The 21,967-nt window shown below is 45.7% G+C and overlaps 1 protein-coding gene across 1 annotated transcript; it reads right to left on the reverse strand.

Annotated features, from left to right (window-relative positions):
• Positions 1-418: 418 nt before the first annotated feature.
• LOC115197969 (protein mono-ADP-ribosyltransferase PARP12) lies at positions 419-21,807 on the reverse strand. The gene is made up of 19 exons (XM_029759635.1): positions 21,242-21,807; positions 20,836-20,971; positions 18,699-18,970; positions 18,455-18,542; positions 18,212-18,342; positions 17,829-17,977; positions 16,889-17,617; positions 16,222-16,356; positions 6,425-6,475; positions 6,034-6,160; positions 5,548-5,713; positions 5,321-5,441; positions 3,508-3,604; positions 3,290-3,365; positions 3,056-3,186; positions 2,320-2,471; positions 1,397-2,210; positions 852-932; positions 419-503 (listed from the first exon to the last, which is right to left on the reverse strand). Exons 1-19 carry the CDS (start codon positions 21,532-21,534, stop codon positions 419-421), a joined length of 3,834 nt encoding a protein of 1,277 aa, XP_029615495.1. The 5' UTR covers positions 21,535-21,807.
• Positions 21,808-21,967: the final 160 nt, after the last annotated feature.

The raw sequence follows: 21,967 nt of genomic DNA on the forward strand, positions 1-21,967 counted from the left end.
CCTTTGAGCTGTTGGAACACTGTACAGTGACTCAGGCGGAGATCTAGTGAAGGCACCTGTCAAGGGAGAGAACACCGGAGATAGGTTCCTTGCTGAGGGGGAGAGTGTGCTAGAAGAATTGCTTGACGTGGAGGGGGAAGTGCGTGAGGGAGTTTGTGTGTAAGTGGGGGAGTATGATGAGTGAGAAAGTGTGTGATAAGGTGTGCTCAATGAGGATGAAGGGGATAGTGGGTGAGAGGTACTGCTGGCAGAGAGAGTGCGAGTAGTGGTTGTTGAGCGGGTGTGAGCCCAAGATAGGGTGCCAGTTAAAGGGGAAAGTGTGCGAGAGGGGGTGCTGGCTGAGGGAGTGAGTGTAGGAGAGGGGGTGGGGGGTTGGGGAGCCAGTCTTCGGGAGGCGGTGTTGGCTGGGGGAGCGAGTCTACGAGAGGCTGTACTGGCTGGGGTAGTGAGTGTATAAGAGGGGGTACTGGGTGGGGTAGTGAGTGTAGGAGAGGGTGTTCTGGCTGGGGTAGGGAGAGTATAAGAGGGGGTACTGGCTGGGGTAGGGAGTGTATAAGAGAGGGTACTGGCTGGTGTAGTGAGTGTATAAGAGGGGGTACTGGCTGGGGTAGTGAGTGTAAGAGAGGGGGTACTGGCTGGGGTAGTGAGTGTATAAGAGGGGGTACTGGCTGGGGAAGTGAGTGTAGGAAAGGGGGTACTGGCTGGGGTAGGGAGTGTAGGAGAGGCTGTACTGGCTGGGGTAGTGAGAGTATAAGAGGGGGTACTGGCTGGGGTAGTGAGTGTATAAGAGAGGGTACTGGCTAGGGTAGGGAGTGTATAAGAGGGGGTACTGGCTGGGGTAGTGAGCGTACGAGAGGGTGTACTGGCTGGGGTAGCGAGCGTACGAGAGGGTGTACTGGCTGGGGAAGTGAGCGTACGAGAGGGTGTACTGGCTGGGGTAGTGAGCGTACGAGAGGGTGTACTGGCTGGGGTAGTGAGCGTACGAGAGGGTGTACTGGCTGGGGTAGTGAGCGCACGAGAGGCTGTACTGGCTGGGGTAATGAGCGTACGAGAGGGTGTACTGGCTGGGGTAGTGAGCGTACGAGAGGGTGTACTGGCTGGGGTAGTGAGCGTACGAGAGGGTGTACTGGCTGGGGTAGTGAGCGTACGAGAGGGTGTACTGGCTGGGGTAGTGAGCGTACGAGAGGGTGTACTGGCTGGGGTAGTGAGCGTACGAGAGGGTGTACTGGCTGGGGTAGGGAGCGTACGAGAGGGTGTACTGGCTGGGGTAGTGAGCGTACGAGAGGGTGTACTGGCTGGGGTAGTGAGTGTACGAGAGGTTGTACTGGCTGGGGTAGTGAGCGTACGAGAGGGTGTACTGGCTGGGGTAATGAGCGTACGAGAGGGTGTACTGGCTGGGGTAGTGAGCGTACGAGAGGGTGTACTGGCTGGGGTAGTAAGCGTACGAGAGGGTGTACTGGCTGGGGTAGTGAGCGTACGAGAGGGTGTACTGGCTGGGGTAATGAGCGTACGAGAGAGGTTACTGGCTGGGGTAGTGAGTGTACGAGAGGGGTTACTGGCTGGGGTAGTGAGCGTACGAGAGGGTGTACTGGCTGGGGTAGTGAGTGTGTGAGAGAGGTTTGCAAATGAGGGAGTGAAATCTGGGCCGTGGGTGATATCCACTAATTGAGAACTTGTGGGTGGCTTCATGAGGACTGGAGATTGAATGAATATCAATGGGGCTTGGGCAGGTTTTGGGAGAGACTGATGGACAAAACGTGAAGTGGGACGAGAATGGGTTGGATTTGAGGAAGTGGTGGCTGCAGTTTTAGATGGATTCAAAGTGGATGGAACTCTCTTTGATGGGGTAGCAGCAACTGTGGCTTGAATCCGGTTGGATGTTGGGGTTAAGGAAGTGGATTGGATAGAGACAGTCTTGGGTGGAGCTGGAGCCGAAGTGGACCAGTCCATGACGCTATCATCATATTTGATGAGGAACTCTGGGTAAACCTGGTGCCTTTCAAACACCACATATATGGATGGGTTCAGGACATTGTCCACACAGCTGTCATAGAGAGTGGGGCTTCCCTCGCCTTTTGGAGGGGGGCGACGGAGCCCCGAGTTCCCCTGTGTGTAGTCGCCAACAAGCACCTGACAAGCAAACATGGACCTCACTCCTGAGTGGCTGGTGTAGCTGTGTGAGTACTTGGCATCCCTGGCAAAGTAACTCCCTAAAACAAACAGAGAAGATCATCAGTAAACAAAATGACAGACTATAGTGAGATAATGACTGCTTCTAAAATCTGACTACACTTCTGACAGATGGTTAACATGAGGTACCTTCGCCGTACACAGTTCCGTTGGTTCCACACAGCCTCCAGTCGAAGTTATCTCTGCAAATGGAATCGACGTGTTTTGGGTCCGTTCCGTGGAAGAGATGTAGCTCCTTGCTGTTTTGACCTCCATTGTTTTTCTTCATTAAATCTCTTTTCCTGAGAAGGAATAAATGACCATTAAGAATTGACCATTAGCTGCTGTTATGAAATCACCATTAGCTGCTGTTAAGATTGATATTTTCAGATGGTTATTCCCTATTGAAATTTGACCTCTAGGTACCCTCTGTAATGCCAGAGGTCACCTTAAAGCAGCTCTCAGTAACCGGTATCTGGGCCCCTGAGACATAAAATCGTTTATGGGTGTCTTTAAGCGATTAAGATGTTTCAAATGTATAGTCTATTCAACCCCAAGGTCTCTGCCTTGATTTAATGCATTGGCAGTGAACAAAGATAGGCAAGAGTATTTAGGTCAGAGGGGAGGGGGTGAGATTTGCTCTAGACCTCTTACAAGAACATGTCTGTCTTCTCATATGCATATGTCTGTCTATGTCTCTCTTTGTCTAATAAACCTTTAAATATAGGAGATGTCACCTTATATGTTGTATCTAGCATTACTACACACCCTGACCAGGTTTTCAATTCCTAACACTGCTTACCCATAATCACATTCAAGCCAGGGTTTACATAGCATTTTGGAAGTAACATGCTAGGATTGTGTGTGAGAGTTGATGTAAACATACCACTGGAAGACTTCCCAGAGGTCCCTGTTTTGGACCCTCTCGATGCGGGTGATTTGGAAGCCCCTCATGGTCTTGTTGAAAAGTTCCTGGACCTTCTGATAGTCCCTGTCAGAACTCAGAAGAGTGACAGTCTGCAGGAGAAAACAAAATGGTTGTCACAGCTGAAACCAAATGAAAGGCAATGTTAAACTTCCCTGCAATCCAAAGCCGTAGAATCACATGTAAACAAGTGACCTTGTATCCAATGTCAGGTATCGCAGACTTGTCCCAAGATCCAGGAACAGCTCTGAAATTGCGTGCTCCATTTCTCCTGAAATGACATATGAATAATAACTTCATATACAACACTAAGAAAAAATGATTATGATTATAAGTAATCTATTAGGTAAATATAGAAATGGTTCGATTCAGAACATATACCCATTCTCAGTCCAGTCCCATTCATACATTACCTGCTTCTTGCAGCTTGTGCGTCCACAGTTGAAACAAAGACAGGACGTCGTCTGACCATCCTTATAGTACCATATGTTTTGTTTTTTTGTGTCATGTCTGTAATTACAAGATTAACTATTTGAACCAGCATCCTTACAGTAACTGTTCAACATCTCTAACATCTAGGCTACCTGCTGCCAATTTTAGTAATAGAATTTGAGGGGCGTACACTACCGGTCAAAAGTTTTAGAACACCTACTCATTCAATGGTTTTTCTTTATTTTTCCTATTTTCTACATTGTAGAATAATAGTGAACACATCAAAACTATAAAATAACACATATGTCATCATGTAGGAACCAAAAAAGTGTTAAACAAATCAAAATATATCAAATAGCCACCCTTTGTCTTGATGACAGCTTTGCACACACACTTGGCATTCTCTCAACCAGCTTCACGAGGTAGTCACCTGGAATACATTTCAATTAACAGGTGTGCCTTCTTAAAAGTTAATGTGTGGAATTTCTTTCCTTCTTAATGCGTTTGAGCCAATCAGTTGTGTTGTGACAAGGTAGGGGTGGTATACAGAAAATAGCCCTATTTGGTAAAAGACCAAGTCCATATTATTGCAAGAACAGCTCAAATAAGCAAAGAGAAACAAGTCTATCATTACTTTAAGACATGAAGGTCAGTCAATACGGATCATTTCAAGAACTTATAAAGTTTCTTCAAGTGCAGTCGCAAAAAACATCAAGCACTATGATGAAACTGGCTCTCATGAAGACCGCTACAGAAATGGAAGACCCAGAGTTACCTCTGCTGCAGAGGATAAGTTCATTATAGTTACCAGCCTCAGAAATTGCAGCCCAAATAAATGCTTCACAGAGGTCAAGAAACAGACACATCTCAACATCAACTGTTCAGAGGAGACTGTGTGTATCGGCTTCATGGTCAAATTGCTGCAAAGAATCCACTACTAAAGGAAACCAATAATAAGAAGAGACTTGCTTGGACCAAGAAACACGAGCAATGTCCAAATTGGAGACTTTTGGTTCTAACAGCCGTGTCTTTGTGAGACAAAGAGTGGGTGAACAGATGATTTCTGCATGTGTATTTCCCACTGTAAAGCATGGAGGAGGTGGTGTTATGGTGTGGGAGTGCTTTGCTGGTGACTGCCTGTGATTTATTTAGAATTCAAGGCACACTTAACCAGCATGGCTAACAGCATTCTGCAGCGATACTCCAACCCAAAACACACCTCCAGGCTGTGTAAGGGCCATTTTACCAAGAAGGAGAGTGATGGAGTGCTGCATCAGATGACCTGGCTTCCACAATCCCCCGACCTCAACCAAATTGAGATGGTTTGGGATGAGTTGGACCTCAGAGTGAAGGAAAAGCAGCCAACAAGTGCTCAGCATATGTGGGAACTCCTTCAAGACTGTTGGAAAAGCATTGCAGGTGAAGCTGGTTGATAGAATGCCAAGAGTGTGCAAAGCTGTCATCACGGCAAAGGGTGGCTATTTGAAGAATCTCAAATATAAAATATATTTTGATTTATTTAACACTTTTTTGGTTAGTACACAACTCCATATATGTTATTTCATTGTTTTGATGTTATCACTATTATTCTACAATGTAGAAAATAGTAAAAATATAGAAAAACCCTTGATTGAGTAGGTGTTCTAAAACTTTTGACTGGTAGTGTATAAGAGTAGCCTTTCAGACTCTAACTGTAACTTGTGCTAAGCGTTTATAACTAAAATATATTATTATCATTATTATTACAGAAGGTTGCACATGAGAGCTGTTTTTCAAGAGTTTGAAATGTGTTACCTCTGAAACTCAGCTCATAAGACTGCTGGCCTGCAGTGAACTTCACCACAGCACTTTGATCCTCCTGGTACCTTTTCTCAAGGTCTTCACTGGTGATGGACGACAATCTGTGCATCTCTTTCTGTAATTTATAGAAAAAAACTCAAATTCAAGGGGAACAACAGTTTACTATGTCTATTATTGTCCTCGTAACACATCAGCCTGTTTGAGTGTTTCACACCACTTACGATGGATGCGTACTGGACCCATTTGCCGTACTCGTCCTCCCAGAACCACGCCCACTCTGTGGTGAGTACGTATGTGGGCTGGGTCACAGAGGAAACTGTGGAGAGACGGCGAACTTCCCATAATCCGCGGCTCATGGAGTTGAAACGCACACGCTCAGATCCCTCACTGTGAAGGCATGACAAATGTAAATGGTAAGCAAAAAAAAAAATGGCTATATTGTACCTTATTCACAGTTTGACATAGTTGTTCTAGTTAAAGTTAGACTCAGCAAAATGATATTACCACAAGCAGCACCGCAGATATTGAGATGCAAGACAGTCACGCACAGTACTATATCTGCGCATGTGCACAGGTTCGCTTCACACTGTTACAGCGTGGTAGCCATGGGACCAAAACAGCGGGGAAGTTGAGTCTTGCGCTCCAACGCTCTTAGTTGTTGAGGAAATCGCTGAGTCTATCTTTAAGTATGACATAACATACTGTACCTGTGTATCTTAGAAGGGTCACAGAAGTCTCTCTCGATTTCTTCGTTTTCTGGCAGAGCTGACCAAGTCTGTCCATCGTTCACTTCCCACTTGTAAGGCATTTTGAAGTGGACTCTCCGGCATTTCTCTGAAAGTCATACGTTTTCAGTGCGATGTGATATGTTGCTGAGTATCATTGTTGCACCTGGGTAACAGCCTGATTTGTCCCTAAATTGTGGTTTCACAGGATATGTATTGTGTATCTACTGACAACCTTGAAAGTTATAGATAAACTCATATGCGGCCGGGTGCCATAACTTCTGCCTGAGTACAAATTGGGCAAAGCAAACATGGGAAAGCTATCCTCCAGACACTCTGCCTCCACACACAATATCTCCCTCGTTAAATGTACCTCCTTGTTTGCAGTCCCCCTTGACAAAGAACAGGCAGATCTCATTCCTCACTGTAAACAAAGAGCAAATAAACAAACATTTAGTTCCATGAAATCAAAGTTGGTAACAGGGTTGAGGTCAATACCATCTCAATTCCAGTCAATTCAGAAAGTAAATCAAATTTCAATTCTTCCTTTTCCTCACAAGCTAGGTTTCCATCCAAACTATATGCACATTTTCCTACCAGAGATCTGTTTCCATCAAATTCACTTGTTGCGGATAAAAGGCTGTGCATGATGACAAAGCGCACATAAAAATAACTTTTGCGGTTAAATTCCCAAGTACCGAATAATTGTTTTTGCGTTATATAGCGAATGTGCCCACTCTGGTATTGGCACGTGCGCTCTAGCCACCAGCTCACAGATACAGTGCAGGTATAGCTTACATCAACACCCATTTGCACACACTGTATCTAGATTTTTCTATAGATTTTTCTACTGTATTATTGACTGTATGTTTGTTTATCCCATGTGTAACTCTGTGTTGTTTTTGTTGCACTGCTTTGCTTTATCTTGACCAGGTCGCAGTTGTAAATGAGAACTTGTTCTCAACTGGCCTACCTGATTAAATAAAGGTGAAATACATTTAAACAAATTAAAAATGATTATAGACAAAAGCGCAAGTTCATTTTTATTTCTTAAATGGCAGCCAAGCTTTGATGATCTTGTCACCAGAATAAGACCCTTGATATTTATTGGAAAGGAGCATCAAGCGTATCACCTTGCACTTTCATCACCCTGTGAAGTTCATCATAACTTATTTCACCTGTAGCCTAATAAACTGCATTGTTTCTCCAGTTGTAGTAGGAGGACCACACAACATGTCACCCCGTGACTCCAAGTTGACTTCAATATTATGGTTATTATATCAGTATTTGAGAATAAGCTTTTCCACCGCCATTTATCGCATAATCACTTTTACTGACCCCCCAAAAAACCACACGTTGTCTAGCGTATTTTGTTTTGTAGAAATTTGGAAAGTTTACCAAGAAATGTTCATTTTTCATGCAACATGTACTTTACTCGCATAAAAAGGTTGGATGGAAACCTGGTTATTGAAAAGCATTGAAGGGAATTGGAATTTCAGTGTACTTATTGAATTGACTGGTCTGGAATTTAAATGGAATTAACCCCAACCCTGGCTGGCAAGCAAGTCCATAGAGAAATACTTCCAAGTAAGGTTTTGCGGGTAACTATAGCGACTGTTCTGAAATATTATTCCCCACTGAATACAACCCTGGTGTTTGCTCCTGCAGCCATCTACCCGTATATCTCTGAGGACAGCTCTGGGGCCTGTTGATGGAAGAAGCACCGCCGGCACCTTCACTTTTCATGGCCTGGATGTTCTGGTAGGTGGACAACATGGACGCCATTAGATCGTTTCCTCTGTTTGGACCACCACCCAGGACAATGGATCGGATCCCAGTAGGCGACCCAAAACAACTGCGCCGCAGAAGGGGCAGGCGGAGCGGTCTTCTGGTCAGGCTCCGTAGGCAGGCACACCGCCAACCGCTCCCGAGTATACTACTCGCCAATGTCCAGTCTCTTGACAACAAGGTAGACGAAATTCGAACAAGGGTTGCCTTCCAGAGAGACATCAGAGATTGTAACATTCTGTGTTTCACGGAAACATGGCTCACTCGGGATACGTTATCAGAGTCGGTACAGCCACCCGGTTTCTTCATGCATTGCGCTGACAGAAACAAACATCTCTTTGGTAAGAAGAAGGGCGGGGGTGTATGCCTTATGATTAACGAGTCATGGTGTGATCATAACAACATACAGGAACTCAAGTCCTTTTGTTTACCTGACCTAGAATTCCTTACGATCAAATGCCGACCGCATTATCTACCAAGAGAATTCTCTTTGATTATAATCACAGCCGTGTATATCCCCCCAAGCAGAGACCTCGACGGCCCTGAAAGAACTTCATTTGACTCTATGTAAACTGGAAACCACATATCCCGAGGCTGCATTTATTGTAGCTGGGGATTTTATCAAGGCTAATCAAAAACAAGGCTCCCTAAATTTTATCAGCATATCGAATGCGCGACCCGGGCTGGCAACACCCTGGATCATTGCTACTCTAATTTCCGCGACGCATACAAAGCCCTCCCTCGCCCTCCTTTCAGCAAATCTGACCACGACTCCATTTTGTTGCTCACAGCCTATAGACAGAAACTAAAACAGGAAACGCCCATGCTCAGGTCTGTTCAATGCTGGTCCGACCAATCTGATTCCACGCTTCAAGATTGCTTCAATCACGTGGATTGGGATATGTTCCGGATAGCATCGGACAATAACATTGATGTATACGCTGATTCGGTGAGCGAGTTTATTAGCAAGTGCATCGGTAATATGATACCCACGGTGACTATTAAATCCTTCCCCAACCAGAAACCTGATGGTAGCATTCGTGCAAAACTGAAAGCGCGAACCACTGCTTTTAATCATGGCAAGGCGACTGGAAACATGACCCGAATACAAACAGTGTAGCTATTCCCTCCGCAAGGCAATCAAGCAAGCTAAGCGTCAGTATTGAGACAAAGTAGCATCGCAATTCAACGGCTCAGACACGAGACATATGTAGCAGGGTCTACAGTCAATCACGGACTACAAAAAGACAACCAGCCCCATCGCGGACACCGATGTCTTGCTCCCAGACAAACTAAACAACTTCTTTGCTCCCTTTGAGGACAATACAGTGCCACTGACACGGCCCGCTACCAAAACCTGCAGGTTCTTCTTCACCGCAGCCAACGTGAGTTAAACGTGTTAACCCTCGCAAGGCTGCCGGCCCAGATGGCATCCCTAGCCGCGTCCTCAGAGCATGAGCAGACCATCTGGGCTGGTGTGTTTACGGACATATTCAATCAATCCCTATCCCAGTCTGCTGTTCCCACATGCTTCAAGAGGGCCACCATTGTTCCTGTTCCCAAGAAAGCTAAGGTACCTGAGCTAAACAACTATCACACCGTAGCACTCACTTCCGTCATCATGAAGTGCTTTGAGAGACTGGTCAAGGATCATATCACCTCCACCCTACCTGACACCCTAGACCCACTCCAATTTGCTTACCGCCCCAATAGGTCCACAGACAACGCAATCGCAACCACACTGCACACTGCCCTAACCCATCTGAACAAGAGGAATACCTATGTAAGAATGCTGTTCATCGATTACAGATCAGCATTTATCACCATAGTACCCTCCAAACTCGTCATTAAGCTCGAAACCCTGGGTCTCGACCCCACCCTGTGCAACTGGGTCCTGGACTTTCTAACGGGCCGCCCCCAGGTGGTGAGGGTAGGAAACAACATGTCGACCCCACTGATCCTCAACACTAGGGCCCCACAAGGGTGTGTTCTCAGCCCTCTCCTGTACTCCCTGTTCACCCATGACTGCGTGGCCATGCACGACCCCAACTCAATCATACATTTTTCAGACGACACTACAGTGGTAGGCTTGATTACCAACAACGACGAGACGGCCAACAGGGAGGAGGTGAGGGCCCTCGGAGTGTGGTGTCAGGAAAATAACCTCACATTCAACGTCAACAAAACAAAGGAGATGATCGTGGACTTCAGGAAAAAGCAGAGGGAGCACCCCCCTATCCACATCAACGGGACAGTAGTGGAGAAGGTGGAAAGTTTTAAGTTCCTCGGCGTACACATCACGGACAAACCGAAATGGTCCACCCACAGACAGCGTGGTGAAGAAGGCACAACAGCGCCTCTTCAACATCAGGAGGCTGAAGAAATTTGGCTTGTCACCAAAAACACTCACAAACTTCTACAGATGCACAATCGAGAGCATCCTGTCAGGCTGTATCACCGCCTGGTACGGCAACTGCTCCGCCCACAACCGTAAGGCTCTCCAGAGGGTAGTGAGGTCTGCACAACGCATCACCGGGTGCAAACTACCTGCCCTCCTGGACACCTACACCACCCGATATCACAGGAAAGCCAAAAAGATCATCAAGGACAACAACCAACCGAGCCACTGCCTGTTCACCCCGCTATCATCCAGAAGGCGAGGTCAGTACAGGTGCATCAAAGCTAGGACCGAGAGACTGAAAAACAGCTTCTATCTCAAGGCCATCAGACTGTAAACAGCCATCACTAACATTGAGTGGCTTCTGCCAACATACAGACTCAAATCTCTAGCCACTTATATAATTAACATTTGGATGTAATAAATGTGTCACTAGTCACTTAAACAATGGCACTTTATATAATGTTTACATACCCTACATTACACTTCTCATATGTACAGTGAGGGAAAAAAGTATTTGATCCCTTGCTGATTTTGTACGTTTGCCCACTGACAAAGAAATTATCAGTCTATAATTTTAATGGTAGGTTTATTTGAACAGTGAGAGACAGAATAACAACAAAACAATCCAGAAAAACGCATGTCAAAAATGTTATAAATTGATTTGCATTTTAATGAGGGAAATAAGTATTTGACCCCTCTGCAAAACATGATTTAGTACTTGGTGGCAAAACCCTTGTTGGCAATCACAGAGGTCAGACGTTTCTTGTAGTTGGCCACCAGGTTTGCACACATCTCAGGAGGGATTTTGTCCCACTCGTCTTTGCAGATCTTCTCCAAGTCATTAAGGTTTTGAGGCTGACGTTTGGCAACTCGAACCTTCAGCTCCCTCCACAGATTTTCTATGGGATTAAGGTCTGGAGACTGGCTAGGCCACTCCAGGACCTTAATGTGCTTCTTCTTGAGCCACTCCCTTGTTGCCTTGGCCGTGTGTTTTGGGTCATTGTCATGCTGGAATACCCATCCACGACCCATTTTCAATGCCCTGGTTGAGGGAAGGAGGTTCTCACCCAAGATTTGACGGTACATAGCCCCGTCCATCGTCCCTTTGATGCGGTGAAGTTGTCCTGTCCCCTTAGCAGAAAAACACCCCCAAAGCATAATGTTTCCACCTCCATGTTTGACGGTGGGGATGGTGTTCTTGGGGTCATAGGCAGCATTCCTCCTCCTCCAAACACGGCGAGTTGAGTTGATGCCAAAGAGCTCCAATTTGGTCTCATCTGACCACAACACTTTCACCCAGTTGTCCTCTGAATCATTCAGATGTTCATTGGCAAACTTCAGACGGGCATGTATATGTGCTTTCTTGAGCAGGGGGACCTTGCGGGCACTGCAGGATTTCAGTCCTTCACGTCGTAGTGTTTTACCAATTGTTTTCTTGGTGACTATGGTCCCAGCTGCCTTGAGATCCTTGACAAGATCCTCCCGTGTAGTTCTTGGCTGATTCCTCACCGTTCTCATGATCATGGCAACTCCACGAGGTGAGATCTTGCATGGAGGCCCAGGCCGAGGGAGATTGACAGTTATTTTGTGTTTCTTCCATTTGCGAATTATCGCACCAACTGTTGTCGCAACCTACAAAGCATTACATGGGCTTGCTCCTACCTATCTTTCCGATTTGGTCCTGCCGTACATACCTACACGTACGCTACGGTCACAAGACGCAGGCCTCCTAATTGTCCCTAGAATTTCTAAGCAAACGGCTGGAGGTAGGGCTTTCTCCTATAGAGCTCCATTTTTATGGAATGGTCTGCCTACCCATGTGAGAGACGCAGACTCAGTCTCAACCTTTAAGTCTTTACTGAAGACTTATCTCTTCAGTAGGTCCTATGATTAAGTATAGTCTGGCCCAGGAGTGTGAAGGTGAACGGAAAGGCTGGAGCAACGAACCGCCCTTGCTGTCTCTGCCTTGTCGGTTCCCCTCTTCCCACTGGGATTCTCTGCCTCTAACCCTTTTACAGGGGCTGAGTCACTGACTTACTGGTGTTCTTCCATGCCGTCCATGGGAGGGGTGCGTCACTTGAGTAGGTTGAGCCACTGACGTGGTCTTCCTGTCTGGGTTGGCGCCCCCCCCTTGGGTTGTGCCGTGGCGGACATCTTTGTGGGCTATACTCGGCCTTGTCTTCGGACGGTAAGTTGGTGGTTGTAGATATCCCTCTAGTGGTGTGGGGGCTGTGCTTTGGCAAAGTGGGTGGGGTTATATCCTGCCTGTTTGGCCCTGTCCGGGGGTATCATCGGATGGGGCCACAGTGTCTTCTGATCCCTCCTGTCTCAGCCTCCAGTATTTATGCTGCAGTAGTTTATGTGTCGGGGGGCTAGGGTCAGTCTGTTACATCTGGAGTATTCTCTTGTCTTATCCGGTGTCCTGTGTGAATGTAAATATGCTCTCTCTAATTCTCTCTTTCTCTCTTTCTTTCTTTCTCTCGGAGGACCTGAGCCCTAGGACCATGCATCAGGACTACCTGGCATGATGACTCCTTGCTGTCCCCAGTCCACCTGGCCATGCTGCTGCTCCAGTTTCAACTGTTCTGCCTGCGGCTACGGAACCCTGACCTGTTCACCGGACGTGCTTGTTGCACCCTCGACAATTACTATGATTATTATTATTTGACCATGCTGGTCATTTACGAACATTTTAACATCTTGACCATGTTCTGTTATAATATCCACCCGGCACAGCCAGAAGAGGACTGGCCACCCCTCATAGCCTGGTTCCTCTCTAGGTTTCTTCCTAGGTTTTTGGCCTTTCTCAGGAGTTTTTCCTAGGGAGTTTTTCCCAGCCACCGTGCTTCTTTCACATGCATTGCTTGCTGTTTGGGGTTTTAGGCTGGGTTTCTGTACAGCACTTTGAGATTTCAGCTGATGTACGAAGGGCTATATAAATACATTTGATTTGATTTTTGATTTGATTTGTCACCTTCTCACCAAGCTGCTTGGAGATGGTCTTGTAGCCCATTCCAGCCTTGTGTAGGTCTACAATCTTGTCCCTGACATCCTTGGAGAGCTCTTTGGTCTTGGCCATGGTGGAGAGTTTGGAATCTGATTGATTGATTGCTTCTGTGGACAGGTGTCTTTTATACAGGAAACAAACTGAGATTAGGAGCACTCCCTTTAAGAGTGTGCTCCTAATCTCAGCTCGTTACCTGTATAACAGACACCTGGGAGCCAGAAATCAATCTGATTGAGAGGGGGTCAAATACTTATTTCCCTCATTAAAATGCAAATCAATTTATAACATTTTTGACATATGTTTTTCTGGATTTTTTTGTTGTTATTCTGTCTCTCACTGTTCAAATAAACCTACCATTAAAATTATAGACTGATAATTTCTTTGTCAGTGGGCAAACGTACAAAATCAGCAGGGGATCAATACTTTTTTCCCTCACTGTATGACATAATTTTTGTTTTTTGTTTTGTTTAAAGGCACAGTCAACTTAGTGTATGTAAACTTCTGACCCACTGGAATTGTGATACAGTGAGTTATAAGTGAAATAATCTGTCTGTAAACAATTGTTGGAAAAATTACTTGTGTCATGCACAAAGGAGATGTCCTAACCGACTTGCCAAAACTATAGTTTGTTAACAAGAAATTTGTGGAGTGGTTGAAAAATGAGTTTTAATGACTCCAACCTAATTGTATGTTAACTTCCGACTTCAACTGTAGCTACTGTAGTAGGGCAAAGCTGTGTGCTGGAAAACCTTGGTAGAGCATGGGTGGAATAAGCATTGTGTTTTACTGATGATCTTCTCTGTTTGTTTCAGGGAGTTACTTTGCCAGGGATACCAACTACTCACACTGCTTCACCAGCCACTCAGGAGGTTTGTTTGTTGGCTGGTTGTTGGTGACTACACACGAGGGAACTCGTACCTCCGTCGTCCCCCTCCAAAAGGCGAGGGAACCCCTACCTTCTATGACAGCTGTGTGGACAATGTCCTGGACCCGTCCATATATGTGGTGTTTAAAATGAACCAGGTGTTCCCCTGAGTTCCTCATCAAATATGATGATAGCGTCATGGACTGGTCCTCTTCAGCTCCAGCTCCACCCAAGACTGTCTCCATCGAATCCACTTACATAGTCCAATAACCAACATCCAACCGGATTCAAGCAACAGCTACTGCTACACTTTGAGTCCATCTCAAGCTACCACCACTTCCTCTAATCCAACCGATTCTCTTCCCCCTTCACGTCTCCCAAAACCTGCCCGAACTCCATTGGGATTCAGTCAATCTGCAGTCCTCATGAAGCCAGCCTCAAGTTCTCAGTTGTTGGATACAACCTTAGGCCAAGCTAATTGGTCTTACACTCCCTTATTCTGCAAACTCCCTCATAAACTCATTACCCAAACCAGCACCCCCTCTCATTCACCCACTACCCCACCCAGCAGCCTCATATACATTCACTACCCTAGCCAGTACCCTCTCTCGTACACCCACTACCCCAGCCAGTACCCCCTCTCCTACACTCACTACCCCAGCCAGTACCCCCTCTCCTACACTCACTACTCCAGCCAGTACCCCCTCTCCTACACTCACTACTCCAGCCAGTGCCCCCTCTCCTACACTCACTACTCCAGCCAGTACCCCCTCTCCTACACTCACTACTCCAGCCAGTGCCTCCTCTCCTACACTCACTACTCCAGCTAGTACCCCCTCTCCTACACTCACTACTCCAGCCAGTACCCCCTGTCCTACACTCACTACTCCAGCCAGTACCACATCTCCTACACTCACTACTCCAGCCAGTACCACATCTCCTACACTCACTACTCCAGCCAGTACCACATATCCTACACTCACTACTCCAGCCAGTACCACATCTCCTACACTCACTACTCCAGCCAGTGCCCCCTCTCCTACACTCACTACTCCAGCCAGTACCCCCTCTCCTACACTCACTACTCCAGCCAGTGCCTCCTCTCCTACACTCACTACTCCAGCTAGTACCACATCTCCTACACTCACTACTCCAGCCAGTACCACATCTCCTACACTCACTACTCCAGCCAGTACCACATATCCTACACTCACTACTCCAGCCAGTACCACATCTCCTACAGTCACTACCCCAGCCAGTGCCCCTTCTCACACACTCACTACTCCAGCCAATACCACATCTCCTACACTCACTACCCCAGCCAGTACCCCCTCTCCTACACTCACCTACCCCAGCCAGTGACCCCTCTCACACACTCACTCCCTTAGCCAGTGCCCCCTCTTGCACACTCCTTCAGCCAGTGCCCCCTCTCATTAGCCCTGGCACTGCCCACACTCGCTCCAGCAACCCCTTTTGCACACTCACTACCCCTGCCAGCACCCCTTCTCGCACACTTTCCCGTTCAACTGACACACCCTCTCAGGGTCACAGTCTCTCAGCAAGAGCTACTCGCACTCTCTCTGCCAGCAGTACCTCTCACCCACTATCCCCTTCATCCTCATTGAGCACACCTTATCACACACTTTCTCACACATCATACTCCCCCACTTACAGACTCTTCCACACTCTCAGGGTCTCACCACTCCACATCGAGCACTACTTCTGACACATCTTCTGCTACCATCACATCATCTAGAGTGCAGGAGTTAAACAACTTGATGTTCAAAGTTCAACCTGTTGACAATTTGTAGTGTTTCTGAATGATAATTCCATTTTCATGTCAAATATGCATAGTTGGTGTGTTAAACCCTTGCAACAAACAAGAATAATGTTCAACACAGGAGGTTGGTGGCACCTTAATTGGGGAGAACGGGCTTGTGGTAATGACTGGAGCGGAATTGGTGGAATGATATCAAACACATGGTTTCCAGGGGATTGATGCCATTCCATTTGATCCGATTCGGCCATTATTATGAGCCATTCTCCCCTCAGCAGCCTCCTGTGATGTTCAACTAGTAACAAGGAATATGATGAGCACGTTTCCTTTACTCTGGGACTTCTGGTCTGCTGATCCTTTACTCTGGGACTTCTGGTCTGCTGATCCTTCACTCTGGGACTTCTGGTCTGCTGATCCTTTACTCTGGGACTTCTGGTCTGCTGATCCTTTACTCTGGGACTTCTGGTCTGCTGACACATTTTGTAAAGTAGTTGGATTTCTGTGTTTAACTAAATAAACTCAATGACCAATAGAAAGTAATTGACTGGATGTTTGACGAGATGTGAGGAGTAATGCAGAATAAGTACGGTGCATTTCAGCAACATCACCCCTAGGGGGAAGCAAATGCCTTAAAATGTAGAAAAAACATTTACATTTTATTTTATGCAGTGGTGCATTCAGAAACTACTATGACTGCGTTTACACAGGCAGCCCAATTCTGATTCTTTTGTCAACACTGTCTGAACTACACATTATATAATACATGCCATTTAGCAGATGCTTTTATCCAAAGTGACTTACAGTCATGGGTGCATTCCCTTTACATATGGGCGGTCCCGGGAATCAAACCCACTACCATGGCATTACAAGCACCATGCTCTACCAACTGAGCTAAAAAGGACACAATTTCAAAATTGTATCCATAGATACAATTTATTTACAATTAATTTCCCTCTAAATTAAAAAAATTAAAATAGACTACCAAGGATTATAGATTACCTAGTGATGACATAGATGTACTTTTTGCTTTCCTTTTAGAAAACTGTGATCTTGTCCTGGGTGGAGGTGTGCGTGGTATGGAGGTCATAGAGCCGACCCAGGGTGGTGGATAAGGGACGTAAGTCATCAGGCCTGGCTGAAACGATGGATGTGTCAAGGAGTTAAGGGAGCCAAACTGTGCAGAAGCATGTGTCAAGGTAGGTCTGGGGGTTCTCTGTCTTGAAGGGTTTGAATCAGAGGGATTGGAGGGAGGCCTGAGTGGGTTTGAGTAGTGTGAAAATAGTGGCTGGGTACTGAGTGTGGGCTGGGCAAAGGCAGGTCCTGTTGGGCAAGGAGATCTGAACCTTGCAGTGTTGGGAAGCACAGGGGTGGCTTGTGAGCGTAGCATGACTGGAATAGGTTTCCAGTGCATGTTGTGGTGGCTCTGGTTTTGGACAAAGTTAGGTGGTGGAACATAGGTCCCAGGCCTGGACCCTTCGCTGTACTGAATAAGGTACTCTGGGAAAACCTGGTGCTTCCCGACCACCACAAATACAGAGGGGTTGTAGATATCATCCACACAGCTGTCATAGGAGATGATGTGACTTCCATCTTTTGAGGGGGGGCAGAGGTAGCTAGAGTGTCCTTGTGTGTAGTTTCCCACCAGCACACGACAAACAAACATGGACCTGACTCCTGACTGGCTGGTGTAGCTGTGGGAGAACTTGGCATCCTTGGAGAAGTAGCTTCCTGGAAAGACATGGGTTAGAATTAGAACAATCACAGTGACAGTGTGACATTACAAAGACATTTGTTTTGTCAACTTTTCCACTGTATTTCTACAATGTGACGTGAAAGAGCATAGCAAAAAAAAGATGTGGTCCAATGCCATTTCCACGTAACATAAATTCTTATATAAACCTAAAAATCTATTAGATACCAAATGAAATGCAGAGCTCACCTTGCCCATAGGGCGTTCCTTGTGTTCCACCCATCCTCCAGTCTATGTTCTGCAGGCATATAGCGTCCACGTGTTTAGAGTCTGTTCCATGGAAGAGCTGCTTCTCATTCTCCTTCCCTGCGTTTGTCTTTCTCATCACATCTCCTTGCCTTGGGAGAGGAACAACAGATTAATTTGTCAGTATCTTCATTGGCATGTCACCTGATAGCATTTACATGTGTCTGCTCGTTTGCTGCTAGAAAACTAGAAAGTACCAGTTACCATTAATATGTTACATCTGTTTGCATATGGTATGTTGTAACTGCTTTAATTAACGCAGACAATATGAATATATTTCTTGGGTAGAATACATTTCTTTTGGCATGAGGAGTTGTGATTCTTACCACGAAAAGACCTCCCACAGGATCCGATTTTGCACCCTCTCAATAGTCTTCACACTGAAGCCAGTCATAGTTTGATGGAAAAGATCCAGAATATTCTTGTGCTCAGCTGAGGAACTCTGCAGAGCAACCCTCTAGAGTGAATGCATTTGAAAAGAACACCTAATTTTACCAATGTAATAGCTTTATATTTCACTGCCTTCTGACCAGATGGAAGATCTTATGAGTTAAAACATTATTATGAACCTTGAATCCAGTTTCAGGTACTGAAGATTTATCCCAGTGACTGGGTAAAGCTTTGGATTTCAGCAGGTGGTTACCAGAGTATTTTTTGCTGAGGATGAGTGGAGAAAGTTAGACAGCGTTATAAGAAAATACAGTCAGTACAGTACAATCTCAGCCACCTGCCAGCTCTCTCTCTGAATTTATATCCAATAGCAATTGAGCCCGGAGACGAGGATAGTGTAGGCTACTCTACAAGGTCTCTTACCAATGTGGGTTGTCACTAGCATCAATTGTATCCCTGATTGCCTGGATGTTGCGGTAGGTGGACAACATGGATGCCACCAGTTCATTAGGTACTCCCCTCTGCTGCAGGGTGTTGAGCGGGTGGGGCTCGTAGAAGTCGTGAGACCTGTCACAGTCCACCTCTGCAGCACAGGTTCCTCTGATGTAGCGCTCACAGACGTGGAGTCTTCTGCAGCTCTCCTTGTCAGGACAGTAGCCATACTCTCCACTACTTTTGTTGTATGTGAAGCAAACCTGGAGACAAATACAGACCACTCCTGGGTTTGATATGGACATTGGATAAGTGCAAACTCTGTTTAAGTGCATCAGTCCCAATTCAAATTCATTATTTGTACAGATATCTACACACTCAGTTTAGTACACATACTTGGATGATAGCACCAAGTCTATGCATTTATCAGTAGTCATTTTGGACATGGGGAAATAAACATTGAATATACAATGCCTGTGAATCAAAAGTAAGAATCAGCTTGTGTTCCCTGCTGGCATTGCATCTTTATGTCTGTATTCAACTTAAATTGTAAAGAGGCTGACATAAACAGTGCATTCAGAAAGTATTCAGACACCTTGACTTAAAAAAAGGTTCATTACAGCCTTATGTATTGTATGTATTATAATTATTTCCCCCCCTCATCAAACTACACACAATACCCCATAATGACAAAGCAAAAACATTTACATAATTATTCAGACCCTTTACTCAGTACTTTGTTGAAGCACCTTTGGCAGCGATTACAGCCTCGATTCTTCTTGGGTATGATGCTACAAGCTTGGCAAACCTGTATTTGGGGAGTTTCTCCCTATCTTCTCTGCAGATCCTCTCATGCTTGGTCAGGTTGGATTGGGAGCATCGCTGCGCAGCTATTTTCAGGTCTCTCAAGAGATTTTAGATCGGGTTCGAGTCCGGACTCTGGCTGGGCCACTCAAGGACATTGAGACTTGTCCCGAAGCCACTCCTGCGCTATCTTGGCTGTGTGCTTAGGGTCATTGTCCTGTTGGAAGGTGAAACTTCTCCCAGTCTGAAGTCCTGAGTTCTCTGGAGCAGATTGTCATCAAGGATCTCTCTGTACTTTGCTCCATTAAACTTTCCCTCAATCCTGACTAGTCTCCCAGTCCCTGCCCCTGAAAAACATCCCCACAGCATGATGCTGCCACCACCATGCTTCACTGTAGGGATGGCGCCAGGTTTCCTCTAGACGTGACGCTTGGCATTCAGGCCAAAGAGTCAATCTTGGTTTCATCAGACCAGATAATCTTGTTTCTCCTGGTCTGAGAGTCTTTAGGTGCCTTTTGGCAAATTCCAAACGGGATGTCATGTGCCTTTTACTGAGGGGTGGCCTCCGTCTGGCTACCCTACCATAAAGGCCTGATTGGTGGAGTGCTGCAGAGATGGTTGTCCTTCTGTAAGGTTCTCCCATCTCCACAGAGGAACTCTAGAGCTCTGTCAGAGTGACCATCGGGTTCTTGGTCACTTCCCTGACCATGGCCCTTCTCCCCCGATTGCTCAGTTTGGCTGGGCAGCGAGCTCTAGGAAGTCTTGGTGGTTCCAAACTTCTTCCATTTAAGAATGATGGAGGCCACTGTGTTCTTGGGGACCTTCAACGCTGCAGAAATATTTTGGTACCCTTCCCCAGATTTGTGCCTCCACACAATCCTGTCTCGGTGCTCAACGGACAATTTCCTATACCTCATGGCTTGGTTTTTGCTCTGACATGCACTGTCAATTGTGTGACCTTATATAGACTGGTGTGTGCCTTTCCAAATCATGTCCAATCAATTGAATTTAATACAGGTGGACTCCAGTCGAGTTGTAGAAACATCTCAATGATGATCAATGGAAACAGGATGCACCTGAGCTCAATTTCGAGTCTCATAGCAAAGGGTCCGAATTCTTATGTAAAAAAAGTATTTGTTTTTTATGTTTAATACATTTTCACAAATTTCTAAAAGCCTGTTTTCGCTTTGTCATTATGTGGTATTGGGTGCAGATTAATGAGGGAAAAAATATTTAACCCATTTTAGAATAAGGCTGTGACATAACAACATTTTGAAAAAGTCAAGGGGTCTGAATACTTTCTGAATGCCTATGACGCACATACTGGGGGTAAAAGGGCGTTGTCATTCTGCAGCAGTAATGTACACAGCTCCTTCCTGTCCAGTTCTTCCAGGTGGTGCTCTCTCAGGACTCTGACGTTGTGCTCTGACGTCAGCTCATGGCAGAGACGGCATCCTTGTCTGGAAATCACAAGAAGAGCGAGATGCGATTTGTTATTTAGCTCTTGAATTATTATTATTATTTTTAAATGGCTTAAATGTCAAATCTACAAACTGCCATGAACCTGTAGCAATTGACATTTATACTGTAGTGCATGACCTATGTCACATTCTGTAAGACCACATGAATTTAGAAAATGGAAGAAATAAAATAGTAGAATGAATAGAAGTAACATGACAGGTAAATAACTGCCAGAGGAAAAACAAAACAGAAAAGTAAAAAATGTTTACCTCTCATTGGATGGACATGTTCCATACAGGTAGAACTTACACAGGTGTAAATTGCTGCAGCCAGTACATCCTTTAGCTCTGCATAACCTCATCTTCGTCTGGGCAACTATCAGTTTGTTTCCCTTAGAGACAGCCCTGGTAAACATCTCCTGATTCCCTAAAACACTTTCCAGGTCATCTTCTATGGTGCTAATGTTGGCACGCAATTCTCCCAGCTCAAAGGACCCATTATGGGCACAGAGGACCTTGTAGATCAGAGCTGTTGAATCCATGTCCGTCACCGTACAACACATGACTGTTGGCCCTCGCAATTACATGAACTGTACATATATTGCCAAATATGAAGTAGAACTTTGCTCTCCATTAACTACCAAACAGGTGACCAGCATGCGACAAAACCATTTCTGACTAAATGAAACATACAGTGTATTTAACCACTCCCCTATTATGAAGGCAGCCAAGTGTAACAAACAGGCAATGGGAGTGTATAAGTGGGAGTGTATAAGTGTGTGTATAAGTGTACTGGCTGGTGTAGTGAGTGTACTAATGACAGGACACAGCCTTTTAAAGACGCCACATTGAACTCTGCCCGAGCTGCATGTGGAACCTTCATTTACATCACAATAGGCCTGTTAGACACACAGTAGCAGCAGTAGTTAATCATTGATTCAGTTTAAAGTAAATAAAGATGATATTTGTCAAAACATATAACATTTCTGACATTTG

This window comes from Salmo trutta, chromosome 8 (assembly GCF_901001165.1).
Source record: "Salmo trutta chromosome 8, fSalTru1.1, whole genome shotgun sequence".
Taxonomy (NCBI): domain Eukaryota; kingdom Metazoa; phylum Chordata; class Actinopteri; order Salmoniformes; family Salmonidae; genus Salmo; species Salmo trutta.